The 12,573-nt window shown below is 50.3% G+C and overlaps 6 protein-coding genes across 6 annotated transcripts; 4 read left to right on the top strand and 2 right to left on the bottom strand.

The window, feature by feature from the left end:
* Window positions 1-446: 446 nt before the first annotated feature.
* Window positions 447-1,298, bottom strand: N7473_001257 (triose-phosphate isomerase; the record flags this gene model as incomplete). The annotated part of the gene is made up of 1 exon (XM_057147197.1): window positions 447-1,298. One exon carries the CDS (start codon window positions 1,296-1,298, stop codon window positions 447-449), a length of 852 nt encoding a protein of 283 aa, XP_057015083.1.
* Window positions 1,299-3,722: 2,424 nt separating this feature from the next.
* N7473_001258 (RpiB/LacA/LacB family sugar-phosphate isomerase) lies at window positions 3,723-4,211 on the top strand (the record flags this gene model as incomplete). The annotated part of the gene is made up of 1 exon (XM_057147198.1): window positions 3,723-4,211. One exon carries the CDS (start codon window positions 3,723-3,725, stop codon window positions 4,209-4,211), a length of 489 nt encoding a protein of 162 aa, XP_057015084.1.
* Window positions 4,212-4,905: 694 nt separating this feature from the next.
* Window positions 4,906-6,475, top strand: N7473_001259 (putative U-box domain protein). Its single transcript, XM_057147199.1, has 3 exons — window positions 4,906-5,211; window positions 5,347-5,884; window positions 5,946-6,475. The coding sequence occupies exons 1-3, from the start codon at window positions 5,129-5,131 to the stop codon at window positions 6,177-6,179; spliced, it is 855 nt and encodes a 284-aa protein (XP_057015085.1). The 5' UTR covers window positions 4,906-5,128; the 3' UTR covers window positions 6,180-6,475.
* Window positions 6,476-6,645: 170 nt separating this feature from the next.
* N7473_001260 (uncharacterized protein) lies at window positions 6,646-7,191 on the top strand (the record flags this gene model as incomplete). The annotated part of the gene is made up of 2 exons (XM_057147200.1): window positions 6,646-6,969; window positions 7,072-7,191. The coding sequence occupies 2 exons, from the start codon at window positions 6,646-6,648 to the stop codon at window positions 7,189-7,191; spliced, it is 444 nt and encodes a 147-aa protein (XP_057015086.1).
* Window positions 7,192-7,520: 329 nt separating this feature from the next.
* On the bottom strand, window positions 7,521-9,655 carry N7473_001261 (tyrosyl-DNA phosphodiesterase 1; the record flags this gene model as incomplete). The annotated part of the gene is made up of 4 exons (XM_057147201.1): window positions 7,521-8,273; window positions 8,321-8,738; window positions 8,792-8,904; window positions 9,005-9,655. 4 exons carry the CDS (start codon window positions 9,653-9,655, stop codon window positions 7,521-7,523), a joined length of 1,935 nt encoding a protein of 644 aa, XP_057015087.1.
* Window positions 9,656-11,438: 1,783 nt separating this feature from the next.
* N7473_001262 (MARVEL domain-containing protein) lies at window positions 11,439-12,264 on the top strand (the record flags this gene model as incomplete). Its single annotated transcript, XM_057147202.1, has 4 exons — window positions 11,439-11,579; window positions 11,645-11,745; window positions 11,841-11,975; window positions 12,075-12,264. The coding sequence occupies 4 exons, from the start codon at window positions 11,439-11,441 to the stop codon at window positions 12,262-12,264; spliced, it is 567 nt and encodes a 188-aa protein (XP_057015088.1).
* Window positions 12,265-12,573: the final 309 nt, after the last annotated feature.

Below are 12,573 nucleotides of genomic sequence, written 5' to 3' on the forward strand. Positions count from 1 at the left end.
TCCATAAAAGGGCGTTCCGTAGCTTTGGTGGAGTTGCCGATGGAGTTCTCCATCTCAACGGGATCCCCCAGATAGGCTTCCCGAGAAAGCCGGGGTGGTCTTGCTTTTACTCGACGAGGCCCACCGGGTAAACGCGTGGTGGGTTTTAGCAGGTTGTTTCCATGAATAGAAGGGATTTGGAGGAGTTTTGATTCTTGTGACTGGTTGATTCGGATCGATCATGGGGTCTTGTTCTTTTTTTTTGCTGTTTGTTTTCTATGCGATCTTGTGTATTGGGTCGTATAACCATGACCGTATAGTGTATGATGCGAAACCATAATACTGTACCAGGTTAGTTGGCTGGTAGACAACAGAGACTGTATCTCGTAGCTGCAGCTGTTGGCTGGGGGTATAGACACGGTCGCAATTGGAGAAACGGGAGTGTTGCATTATTCGCAACCTTTGATTCAGGCCAGGCCCAGCGACTCCTCCACTTCATGGACGACCTTGCGCACGCCCTCAATTTCATGCGCAAACCGTCCGAGGAACATACCATCGACGGCCTTGCCCAGTCCACCAGCACCCCAGAGACCAGGTCCAGCGCTGCCACCGTACAGCACACGCGCAGCACCGGGGCGGGAGCCAATCACCCCACGGATACCCTCTACAACGGCGCCGACGTGGTCAACGCCCGCAGGCTTGGGTTTGCCAATCGCCCACACGGGCTCATAAGCAAAGATCACGGGTGCATCCGCGGGGATAGCAGCCAGCACGGCACGTACGAGAACCGCGCATTCGGCCACAGCTTGGCCGACAGCTTCAGAGGCAATAGCCCCGGGTGCAGTAATCTCCCCAACACAGACGAGGGGGACCATACCCTGCGCGCAAGTCGCAGCAGCCTTGCGGGCTGTCTGGTCATCCGTTTCACCGAAAATAGCACGGCGCTCGGCATGACCCAGCTCAACAATTGAACAACCGAGAGACTTGATCGCGGCTGGGGAGACTTCGCCCGTGTACGCGCCGTATTCTTCCCACATACAATCCTGGGCACCGAGGAAGAAGGGTGGTGGGGAGATTGATGTCCCCGAGGCGACTAGCTTGTTCTCGTATTCCCTTAGGATCTCGGCACAGGGCCAGATGGTGAGGAAATCTGGGATCAGGGCGAGAAGGAGCTTTCCCCGGTTTTGGGGGTGGACAATCTCGTTGGTGGGATCTAGGAGGCTGCGTAGGTAGGTGGTGGTGCGCTCTGGGGTGAAGTACATCTTTAATGAGATGAGGAGGAGCTTCTCTGGAAGCACGGGGTATGTGTTTGAAGCCATGGCTGGCAATTAGAGATTGGTATTCACCGAGGCAGTAGTGTGTTGGTGGGTAAAAAGGTAGAGTAGAAGTGTGTTGAGCAGAGAAGGTGTTGATCTTCCCCGGACAGTCTAATTATCTCGGCAAGTATCGGCGCCGTCCGTGCTGAGACTAAGAGGTCCTGGACTTGTCCCAATTGAGTGATTCTCACAATGCTTTACCAAATGCCAACGAGGTGCCAAGTAGTGTCCACATATCAATGCACAAGGAAATAAACGGAAAGTTTCGAGAGTATTTTTGTTTTATCAGAGGGCGTCAGCGCCATCCCGCACACGCATTAGTGGCCGACATGGGCTGTGCCAAATTAAGGAGATTGTTTCCGAGATACTTTCTTGGTCTTCCCAATGGGCACGGACATGGAAGGTCGAATGTGATGTCACAGCGCATTCATGGTGGGATGCACCAGTCTCAATACTAATTGGCTCGATCAGATCAGACAAACAGTCCAGAGTACTCAGACTAGTGGAGAAAAGGACTGAATATTCAATCGGACCTCTCCTATGAGCATACAAAAAGGGATTGATAAAGTGGTTCCATGTTTATATTAGGCAGAAGAATTGTCGCAAGTCTCCGGTCTCAAGTCTGATTGTTGGCTATCAGGTACCACCCGGAGGTTTATTTCGGATCAACGAGAACGCGGCAGGCGAACACGAAATGAAACGAAACCCGGTTAGAACAGACCAATGAAACTATTCCCGATATTCTGGGCATCGCTAGGCAGGTTTCTCGGACCAGATCAGGGTACCACCCTGTAATTTGCCCAATTGACATGGAATGTAATAATACTAATTATTGGCATGGGCGATGCGAGGGGTAAACCGCATAACCTTCCTTATCCTCCTTCCATTAACCCCTCCATGATCTATTCAACATCCCACCATGAAGCCTATCTCTCAGGCTTTTGCGAATCTTGAACCTCTCTACTTTCAACCCCAGACCACACGACAGTCTGCAAATCCGGAGTAGGTTCGGTGGACACGGGGTAGTCTCCTCCTGTAGGTCCTGATCTTCAGCAGTCAGCGGGCCAACAAGATTGCAATGCAGTTGAGGGGTGGAGTGACTGGTGGATGTGCGGGTGGGTTGAAGTGGGGGCAGGTACAGCGATAGCCAGCACCATTGCTGTCAGAGGATTATCTGTCTGATCCTGTGCGAATAGGCTGGTTTCCGGGGGGGGGGAAATTAAGTGGACTTGCAGTTCATGGGGAGTCGATATCCCTCTCGTCCACGAGATACGCCATGTATTGTGTATTCAAGTAGCGTGGTATGCTGGCCTCCATGTGGTATACGGACCGAAAAATGCGGCTCTCGGGCTGCTGCCAGGCCTGCAACGGCGAGAAATGAACTGGTCGGCTTCAAGCCTTCAAGGGGTATTGGCGACGCCATTCCCGAAGCCGTCTCATTCCTTCTCTGCACTGGTTGGCTCAGAGATGTGACTGTGACGCCTTCATGTCCGGCGTCCTTGTCTAGCCGTTACTCGGCGGCACGGTCCAGGGGCAGGACTCGCAGGAGTCGTCTCTTGGTTTCCGCACGGTCCTGTTGATGGCCATCCTGGTCTCTGTCTTGTATTCTTTAGGGATGTTTTGTATCGTCTAGGGAAGTCTCCCGATAACTCAATTGTTGCACAGATCAGCAGTGGCGTATCAGGCCAGGTAGCCAAGCACCGCTGACATGTGCAGCAGAATGACATCGATGGCTGTCGTGGTAGCAGGGGTATAGAAAAGCATCGGTACTCCTACACATATCAGTTCATATCCCTCTATCATCAATCGAGTAGTGATTGCAGTCACTGAGAGTCTGGTACAGATGCTGGTAATACGAGGTACGATGATCGTACCCGAACGTACAGCCTCCTGAAAGCATCCGACCCCATAGTCCACTCGCGGCACACGAATCGGAGCCATGACGCTATGGCGGGGCTTTCCAGTAATCCCAGCTCTCGTTTCAGCAAAGGCCTCTCTCCCGAACAAGGAGAATAATCCCTCGTAACGAATCACATCAAGGTTGGACCAGACACTGGCACTGCCCTCGCGATTGGGAAAGAGTGGAGCATGGCCTCGCCCAGAAATGCACCTCAACCGATGCGACTGGCTCTCTCCACCCGTGCTCCACCCTGGGGAAGCTGTGGATGGTGGGACATAGCGGATGGCGGAAAGATGGGTTCTGGGTTTTTGATTTTTGGAGTTGATGGTTGCACGAAAAGATGAGCAGAAAGACCCTGGCTGGAAAAGGTATAAAGGGGGAGCTGAAGAAGGCGTCTGCTGGGCGGAATTTCTTGTATTTCTCATCCGACCATTCAATCCAATTCTCTTCTATACATACCTTCAACATACATACTTGCCTTATCACCTTCTTATCCTCCTCCGCCTCCTCTTCTTACTATACACATCATGTCTGCCGATCTGAAGCCCCTCCGTCTCGTCATGGCCTGCGACGAGGCCGGTGTCCCCTACAAGGATGCCATCAAGGCCGTCCTCGAGAAGAACCCTCTAGTCGAGTCCATCACCGACGTCGGTGTCAACTCCACCTCCGACAAGACTGCCTACCCTCACCCCGCCGTCGAGGGTGCCAAGCTGATCAAGGAGGGCAAGGCTGACCGCGGCCTGTTCATCTGCGGTACTGGCCTCGGCGTTGCCATCGCTGCCAACAAGGTGCCCGGTATTCGCGCCGTCACTGCTCACGACCCCTTCTCCGTCGAGCGCTCCATCCTCAGCAATGACGCTCAGGTCCTCTGCATGGGTCAACGTGTGATTGGTGTTGAGTTGGCCAAGAAGCTCGCTGTTGACTGGCTCAACTACCGCTTCGACCCCAAGAGTGCTTCTGCCGCTAAGGTCCAGGCTATCACCGACTATGAGACTCAGTTCTCTGGTACCGCATAAATGGATGCTACATGATTCTTTTTCGTGGCTGTTGGAGCTGAGCGAAGTGTTCAGATTGCCATAGGGCTAGACTGGTTCTATGCCTTTGGTTCCTGAGGCTTGCGCATGCTTCACAGCTGCTTTCCTCTTCTGGGGGGTGTATGCCTGTCATTGATTGATTGACTGGCATACTATGCGACCTCCTCCATTTCTTCTCTCTTTATACCAAGCGCATCATGATACCACGAACCGACTGTCAAGTCCTGTTGTTTTGAGGTTGGGAATTAGATGATAGAGGCATTCTATATACTGGTCCCTGTACATAGTATAATACATAACTCTGCAGTCTTGCAAAACTACTTCTTCATTGCACTTCACATTGTAGTTTCTAGACTGATAATATGGTTGAAACCCAGAGGAATTTTTGAAATCACCTTGATAGTAACCACAGAGATGGTTTCTGTGCTATGAAAAAAGATAATTCTACATTGACCCTTCAAATACGAGTTATTGATGAATTTCTGTTTTCTAGACTCGGACTTTTGGACTGCCTCTGTACTAGAACAACTTCTTCAACGTCAACGTCCACTTGTATACTTTTCGAAACCGAGGCAAGACTGTGCTGAGTCATCGGACATTCTGCGGGGATCGATGAATTTCCATTTCGGGTATATCGGACTCGACCAATCCTCATTTCTTTTCCATTGTACTCAATGGATCGAGCATCGCATCGTGGTTGAAATGTGCTTCCTTATTACTTTCTAGCGTTTTGATCCATTTAACCCACTTCATACTCCTTCATGCACCTCTAAACTACAACCCCTCGATCTTCTGCAACAGTGGGTCGCCCCACCTGGGAACTGATTGATCAGCGACGCCTTCTTTTTCTCCTCTGCTCTTCCCAAATCGTGGTCAAACATTCATTCTTTGCGACAAACATGGCGCAAGAGCTCAAGAAAAAGGGCAACGAGTTCTTTAAGGAGGGCGACTATGTTAGCGCCGAGGACTACTATTCGCAAGCGTAAGAACGCATGTCCCAGTTACCCGCGACTGCCTGCTATAACCCCGCGTACCACCACTCATGCGCAGACATGCTCTTAAACGCATAAGGGACTCGCGCGCATTGACAGTTATAGCTGACTTCATATCCTACCAGAATTGCCAAGGACCCACGCGATGCAACCTTCTACACGAACCGCGCAGTAACCCGCATCAAGCTCGAGAAATGGGAGGATGTCGAACACGATGCGCGCGCCGCAATTAACATCTACGGCGAGAAAGATCCCGCCTCGCTGAAGAGCAGCGTCTATCTCGCTCAGGCTCTACTTGCCTTGAACCGACCTCAAGAAGCATACGACCTCACCATCACTGCATACCAGTTTAGTCTGGATGTGAAGCATATCCAGACCGAGAAGCTATCTGGTATGTTGCTGCGTGCTAAGAAGGCACTGTGGGAAGCACGGGAAACGGCGCGCCTGCATGAAATGGATGAAACGTTGAAGAGCTTGGAGGAGCTGATTAATGCGGACCTGGCGCGTGTTGAGGCGGAGTTGGCGAGTCAATTGGAGAAGAAGGAGATTGGGGAGGTGGGTTATCGGGAGGATCTGGGTGCGCTGCGGGAAGATGCGCAGAAGAAGATTCAACATATTCGAGAAGCATTCCGGATTTCGTCCAAGGGGGATATTCAAGAGCGAGTGAGTATATTTCTATTTCCTAAGCGCATACATGGCTGGGACTTTGCTAACTCGCAGTCAGGTTGTGCCTGACTATCTGATTGACGGAATCACCTTTGAGGTCATGCACGATCCCGTTATGACTCCGTCCGGCGCTAGCTTTGACCGCAGCGGTATTGTCAAGTATGTGGAAAAGGCGGGTGTCGATCCGCTTACTCGCGAGCCGATGAGCGTCAAGGACCTGCGGCCGAACTATGCGCTCAAGGCCGCTTGTGAAGAATTCTTGAACAAGAATGGCTGGGCGGTTGACTGGTGATATCTGTTTGTTAAGCGGTTTTCTTGTTCGAAATTTTTTTTCTCTTCTCTTGATACTGTCTCTCTGTTATATTCAGGTGCATAGCGAGCTATTCGTGAGCGTTGGCATCTGCATCTGTTTTGCTTTTTTATATCTGCATCGGCGGGCGTCGAGTAGACTGTGGGGTTCTGGAGTTTTCATTTCTACTGAATAGTATGGCAGCTCTGCATATTCGAGCTACAACCACAAATATAAACTTCATTCCTCACTTCCCCTGACCCAAAGCTTCAAGCTTTTAGACTACTTACTACCGGGTGTTGGCTCATCAACTGGCGGGTGGAACTGTCAGCAACAACCCCACCAAGCCCCCTCCCCTCAACAAACCCACCTCCAGCAGCTTCTATCATCCCCTCACCACTTAAACCTCCAAATCTTCCCGCAACCCCCTCAACAACACCCCCTCAACTCTCCAAACCACACATACAACATGTCTGACATCTCCGGATTCATCGCCGCCCTCGAGGCCGCCCAGAGCAAGACCAAGTTCACCGCCGAGGTTCAGAACGCCGCTGCCGGCATTGACATTGCCGCCCTCAAGGCTGCATACGAGGCTGCCCTCGCCATGGGCGAGACCGACACCATCGCCGATGAGGCCCAGAAGACCGCTCTCGAGAAGGGTTTCGAGTTCGCCGCCAAGGTCGTTATGATGCTCAAGACTGCCCCTGGTCCCTTCGAGAAGAAGGATCTCTACGTCAACTTCAAGGTTGCTAAGGGCGAGGTCCTCGAGAAGCCTGGCATGTTTGATATGGTGGTATGTTGATAGCCCCCGCCCCCGGGTATTGAGAGGACATTGCGTGTTTGCGTGTCGTGGTTGGACGCTTTTGCTAATGTGTTGGTTTTTTTACGTCTATAGAAGAAGCAGCTCTACGGCGCTTGGGAGGCTGTCAAGCACTACTCCCCCCAGAAGGCCCAGGCCCTTTACATCAAGCATGTTAACGAGTTCATCGGCAAGTACGGCACCCGCGACGAGTAAATTCTCTCGCGAGAGATTGGGAGGTGGAAGTGAAGGCCGGGGTTCGTTCCTGTGAGAGGACCGACCGGCTTGGTGATAATAACATGAGGTCGAGGGCCGAATGGAGGAAAGGACTATTGGAATATCCTACGAGCTGCATTTTGGCTACAAATGAAGCGATGCATTTATCAATCAAGTTATCCTGAGCGCTGTTGTCTTGTATATAATAATGCCGAGGGTAACCGCGTTTTGTTTGGAGTCGGTTGGATCGGTAAACTATGGATGTAAAGATGTAGACTTTGTAGAACAGAGATGTTCGGGGCTATTAACGATACTTTGTCCTCCTCGCATCAGTTTATCCAGCTTTGTCCGCGCCAGTCCGGCGTGTGGTGCGATGCTGTTGCACACCACGGTTCATCCGAGGCGCTGTACGGCGTCAGCGGGAGGTCATACGGCATCCGGAAGCCAACTACGGTCAGGGCCTCATCCGAGGCCACACTGTCCGGCGGAGGGCCATCAGGCTGATCGCGTTTGAAGCAAGGTACCATCAGCGCAGTCGCCGAACCTGCTCCCTCCGTTTTGGTGGTCTTCCCATCCAGAAATAGCTCCGGCCAAACAACAACCCCAATCTCCCAGCTCGAAATCCTCACCTCACCACTCGGATTCACCGCCGCGCCCCAGGCTTGCGTGGATAAATTCGCCGATGTGACCATCGCCCAGTCAATGCTATCCAAAGTCTCCGCATTCGTATACCGAATATACGTCTTGATGTGAGGAGCCGCCCGAGCCCGACCAGCCTCTCGCTTTAGAGGTGTTTCTCCCGATAGGTCGATACAGTTAGATGTAGATGACCCCCCGTCGCCGGCCCAGTGGCAGAGATGTGGCCGCATGTATTGTAGTTGTTTCTGTTGTGGAGCGCTCTGTGTTTTCATGTGGATTGAGCCACCCGAGCCATACCCCTCTAGCGAGCGGCGGATCTCATCGGGGGTAGGAAATATGATGGAGTACTTTGGCGGCGAGGATTTTGGTGTCGGGGCCAGAGCTTTGAAGAATATCCCTTTGAGCCATTTGTCTGTCTGGCCGAGGGAGGCTATTGAGGATATCTGGTGGGGGTTAGATATATACTCTAATGGAGAGGTAGCAAGCACACCTGTATGGCAATATGCGGTTGCACGGTGGGACTTTGATTGGCCTTCTTGGTTTGGGATTGGATTGGGATGCGGCCCATGAGATCTCTTAGTGCTGGCCAGCCCCACAACGTAGTTTTATCAGAATCAAGGTTGCTGAACACCTGCTTGGAAGGTGTACTCGCGACAAGCGCTGCACGAACCGAGTCGAAATCAAACCGATTGAGTTCCTGAACCAGTGGCCCTGTTTTCTTCGGACCGTACGCTTTGAGGTAAGACAGTAGGTCTCTCTTGAATCGCGCTCCAGTGGCAAATTCTGGATTCGTAGAAGCTGTTGCTGGGGTACCTAGCTTTTGCAATGGAAGTAATGGAGATCGCCACGCTGCTTGAGTCATATTGGACCAGTCTTCATGGATCATGTTTGCCGTATGAATCACGACCCTGCCAGAAGTTAGGACTCTATTTCAATACTTGAAGACCGGGGAAAGACTGACTGGGCTAGATCGTCATGTCGTAAAATTATCATCATCTTCGAATGATGCGTCCCGAACCGCTCAGGCATGTACGCGATGATAGGCTCGACATTTGGATATCGTGAACATGCTTCCTAGCACTTGAGTTAGCTCGCATTGCCAATAATTCGCTTCAATACTGTGTGCATCCTGGAAGTATTGACGCCCATTTAGAGAAAACGAGTCTGATATTACCTCCACACGAACTCGATTCGCAGATTCTCGCTCCCAAGATCCGTGCACCACTTTCACCTTCACCAGGCTCCGGACATCCTCGTCAAAATTCGACATGAGGAAGTCCACATCGAAGAGGTAGTTAAACTGCCAACACTCTCGGATCATCGGGTCGCCGAGGATGTCACGTAGTTTGACTGTGTCAATATTGTATCCTCTCGACTCTAGAAAATCACGAATATGTGTGAGCTGGATGGGAGATGAGATCAGACGATGGGTCTCTCTTGTAGAGCTAGTCTCAATTGTTTGACTCTTGTCGCCCTCGAGTTGATCGCTCTTCAGATCGGGACACAAGGAGTTGGCCACCACTTGGGGTTGTGAACGAGCCCTTGGCGGCGGTGTGATAGACCGATGAAGAGAAACCAAAGGCGTAGAGACTCGGCCTGGTAGGGACTCATCTTCTGTAGCTGTGTCCGGTGACAGCCGTGCTCGTTTGGCTGGGCGCTCCATCTGAGACGGGCTTGAGATCCCAACCAGAGTCCGCGAGTGGTGTAATGAAGTGAGAGAGGCTGGATGATTCCAGAGCTCGAGTTTGATTCGCTCCGAATGGCAGAACGCGTGTCGAGCTGCAGAGAACCTCTGATACCACAGTCTGGTCAATATTAGGGGCATCCAGCTATATTTGATGGTGAATAGCGATCTGTGACTTGAAGGAGTCTCGTTGACGATGGCGGATGAGGCCTAGTCCGAGGTTTGGGATGATGTTTCTTGCGGAAATCAGCCGCGGAAATCAAGCGATTCGAAGATATCATTCGAGCATGGCGGAAAGCAAAAGCGTCTCTTTATCCCTCAAAATCAGCCAGCAACTTTTGAGGAAGCACGAAACGTCAAAACAAAACGACCTTGCTGTCACTGTTCGAAGGACCGTCATTCTGCCGGCTGAGACCGCCTACATTCAGACTATCCTGCCTGTTTGGGTTTGTGCATCCTTTCCCCACATTTAGTTGTATATCACGGTACAGTATAGGCGAAAATACTTGATTTGACCTCATGCGCGACCTCAGTTTAGCTATATAGGCAGGCGGTGTGAAAAGCGGTAGAGGCAGGAAGTACACACTTCGATTGTTTCTCCAGATAGGTCATTCTACCGAGTATTTTTCCTCTGCCAGGGGCTTTCCTGAGATGCCGCCGCTTTTACAAGGGCGCTCAGAGTCAGACTCACTGAGTAAATCTCAGACCTGACTCAGACTCAGGGTGTTGATCAGAGAGTTCACGTGACTGCTCAGATGGCTCAGTGAGTATGGTTAGTCAGCTCCCAGATTACTCAGAGACCGATCAGAGGTATCTATTAAGCACCCTGTCGCCGCGCCTACATGTAGGCGGTGGAAGTGTTATGCCACAGAGCATTCCGGCAAGTAAGGTCTGTCCGGTGCCGAAAACAATATCTATGGTAATCTTGTTGATCTACCAGAAATACATCAAGTGTGTGTTTCTTGGGGGAAATCTGTATTCGAATTCCACTGTATAAATATTAATGACGATACCGAGGGACGATGTTTAGTGTTCTAACATGGAAGACTGGAAATTTAATGATGGCCCTTGTTCCGACTGATTAGCAAAACCACTGGGTGGCGGGAGTCGTCGCCATCATAACTTGCCCGTACCGAAGGAATCAAAGAATTAAATAGAGAGTTCGACCGGTTTACGGAGCCAAGAGCATATAGTAGAAGTCAAGAGTTGAATGACTATCAGAGCTGATTGATGAGCTAAACGCCTCTGAATCACCTTTATTGGAGCCTATGAAGCTTATTGGTCGATTCCCTACCGTACTTGGTCTGCGGTGCATCGGTAGCAGAATCCGCCACCAGAAGTTAAATTGTCCACATGATCGATCATAATTAGCACCATAGGTCATGAGAATTCAGCCACGATCAAGGTAAAAGTGACTCTCTCATTTAAGTATCTCGATTTCTCCAAAGATTTACGGTAATTTTTTAATGTAGGTAGTGTATCTCAACGACTCCGTACTAATCCGCCATAAAAGTCGACTTTCCGGGATTATCGCCCGTTAATTGTATGTTTGGTCTAGAACGTAGATAAAAGAGGAATAAATATACTTAGTTTCTTGAGGCCCTCAAAGCCAGTAGATATATTCTGGAATTCAATCAGCCAAAGAATGTCCTCCAATGTCTACATTACTGGAAGCGATCCATCTACCAGCTAGTCTACGCTAGGCTTGGTCAAGCCAGGGTGTACCAGAACTTTGACTATCAGCAGCCCTTTACTTGACAGCTGGAAACTTAGGAACAGGTCTACTTGGATTTTCCCGGGTATAGAGCTTCGCAGTAACGTCATTGACTTTGGGCTTCTTACTTGACAGCGTTGATTTTTAAAACAATGCCTCTTCCTGCAGGAGCTTCATCGTCCCTGACTACAGAGTCCAGAATTCTCGATGATGAAGCACGCTGATACTATTCGACCATTTCTATTTTCTGTCCGCCTGCTCTTATGGTTCTGCGCAGTAATCACTTTGGCCCTCACTGCCTGGGTGGTTGACCACCTGAAGGGCTATCGGGCCGTCTTTCCCCTAGTCATTGTGAGCATACGAATCTTTCTTGTTACTTTCTTTCTACTTGGATGGCACTGACACTCCTCGCATAGGCGGTTCTCACCACAGCGTTTTATATTCCCTCTCTTTTCACCGCAGGCATGCGTCGCAACCGTGGTTATATGATTCCATTAGATATAGTCTTCTATGCACTGTATTTCAGACCCTTCTCCCTTATAACCCCATAATCGTTGACATAAGTTACTACCCTATTGGAGTACATGAAGCTGATTATCCGCAAAACTATAGATGGCTATCAGCATTCATTTTTGTTGCCCAAACTGATGACCTCGGTAATGGCGCCGGGTGTTCTTACTACAGTTGGGACCGAAGTACCAGTTGCAGGCGGAGGAATGCCATCGAAGCATTTACTTTCCTATCCTTGTGAGTTATCTCCACAAACACCCCCCCCCCCCCCCCCCCCCCCACCCCGGTCTTTCCCTTTCTAAATATGTGAACACACGTGCTCATTGTCCCGCAAAGCTTCTGGACATTCTGTGGCCTATGTTTGGAAACTCTCAATATTTATCTCGACGGCCGGCATTCTACGGTTCCTACTATTAATCATCCCGAAAAACCGAGTTCATCTGGCCGTGGTGCCAATAATGGAACCGCTACAAACCCTGGCGCCGAGCCTGCGCCAGCAATTAATGGTGAACAGACTCAAGTTTGATATTAGCTATCCCTGTCAACTTTCACGCAGGGCTTTCGAGCTGTACCGCCAAAGAATATAATATATATCCATAGGGAAAAGTCTTTCTGGCGTTGCTGATTTTTTTCATTAGTCATGTGAGGTTCTATGGGGGAGAAAATAGTGGTATACTTCCTTCCTGATTCCCTTGTTTTTTGCGACCCTGCACAAGATTGTCCACCAAGTCTATGGGAGTATTATTCAAGCTTAACATAAGTGTGATTCCTCGAATCCAATTTAAAATTACCAATCTTGCCTGACAGTTTTTAAAACCGACAGTGTCGTCGTAGT

The sequence above is a fragment of the Penicillium subrubescens genome, assembly GCF_028828155.1.
Source record: "Penicillium subrubescens strain IBT 31985 chromosome Unknown utg000001l_segment0_segment0, whole genome shotgun sequence".
Taxonomy (NCBI): domain Eukaryota; kingdom Fungi; phylum Ascomycota; class Eurotiomycetes; order Eurotiales; family Aspergillaceae; genus Penicillium; species Penicillium subrubescens.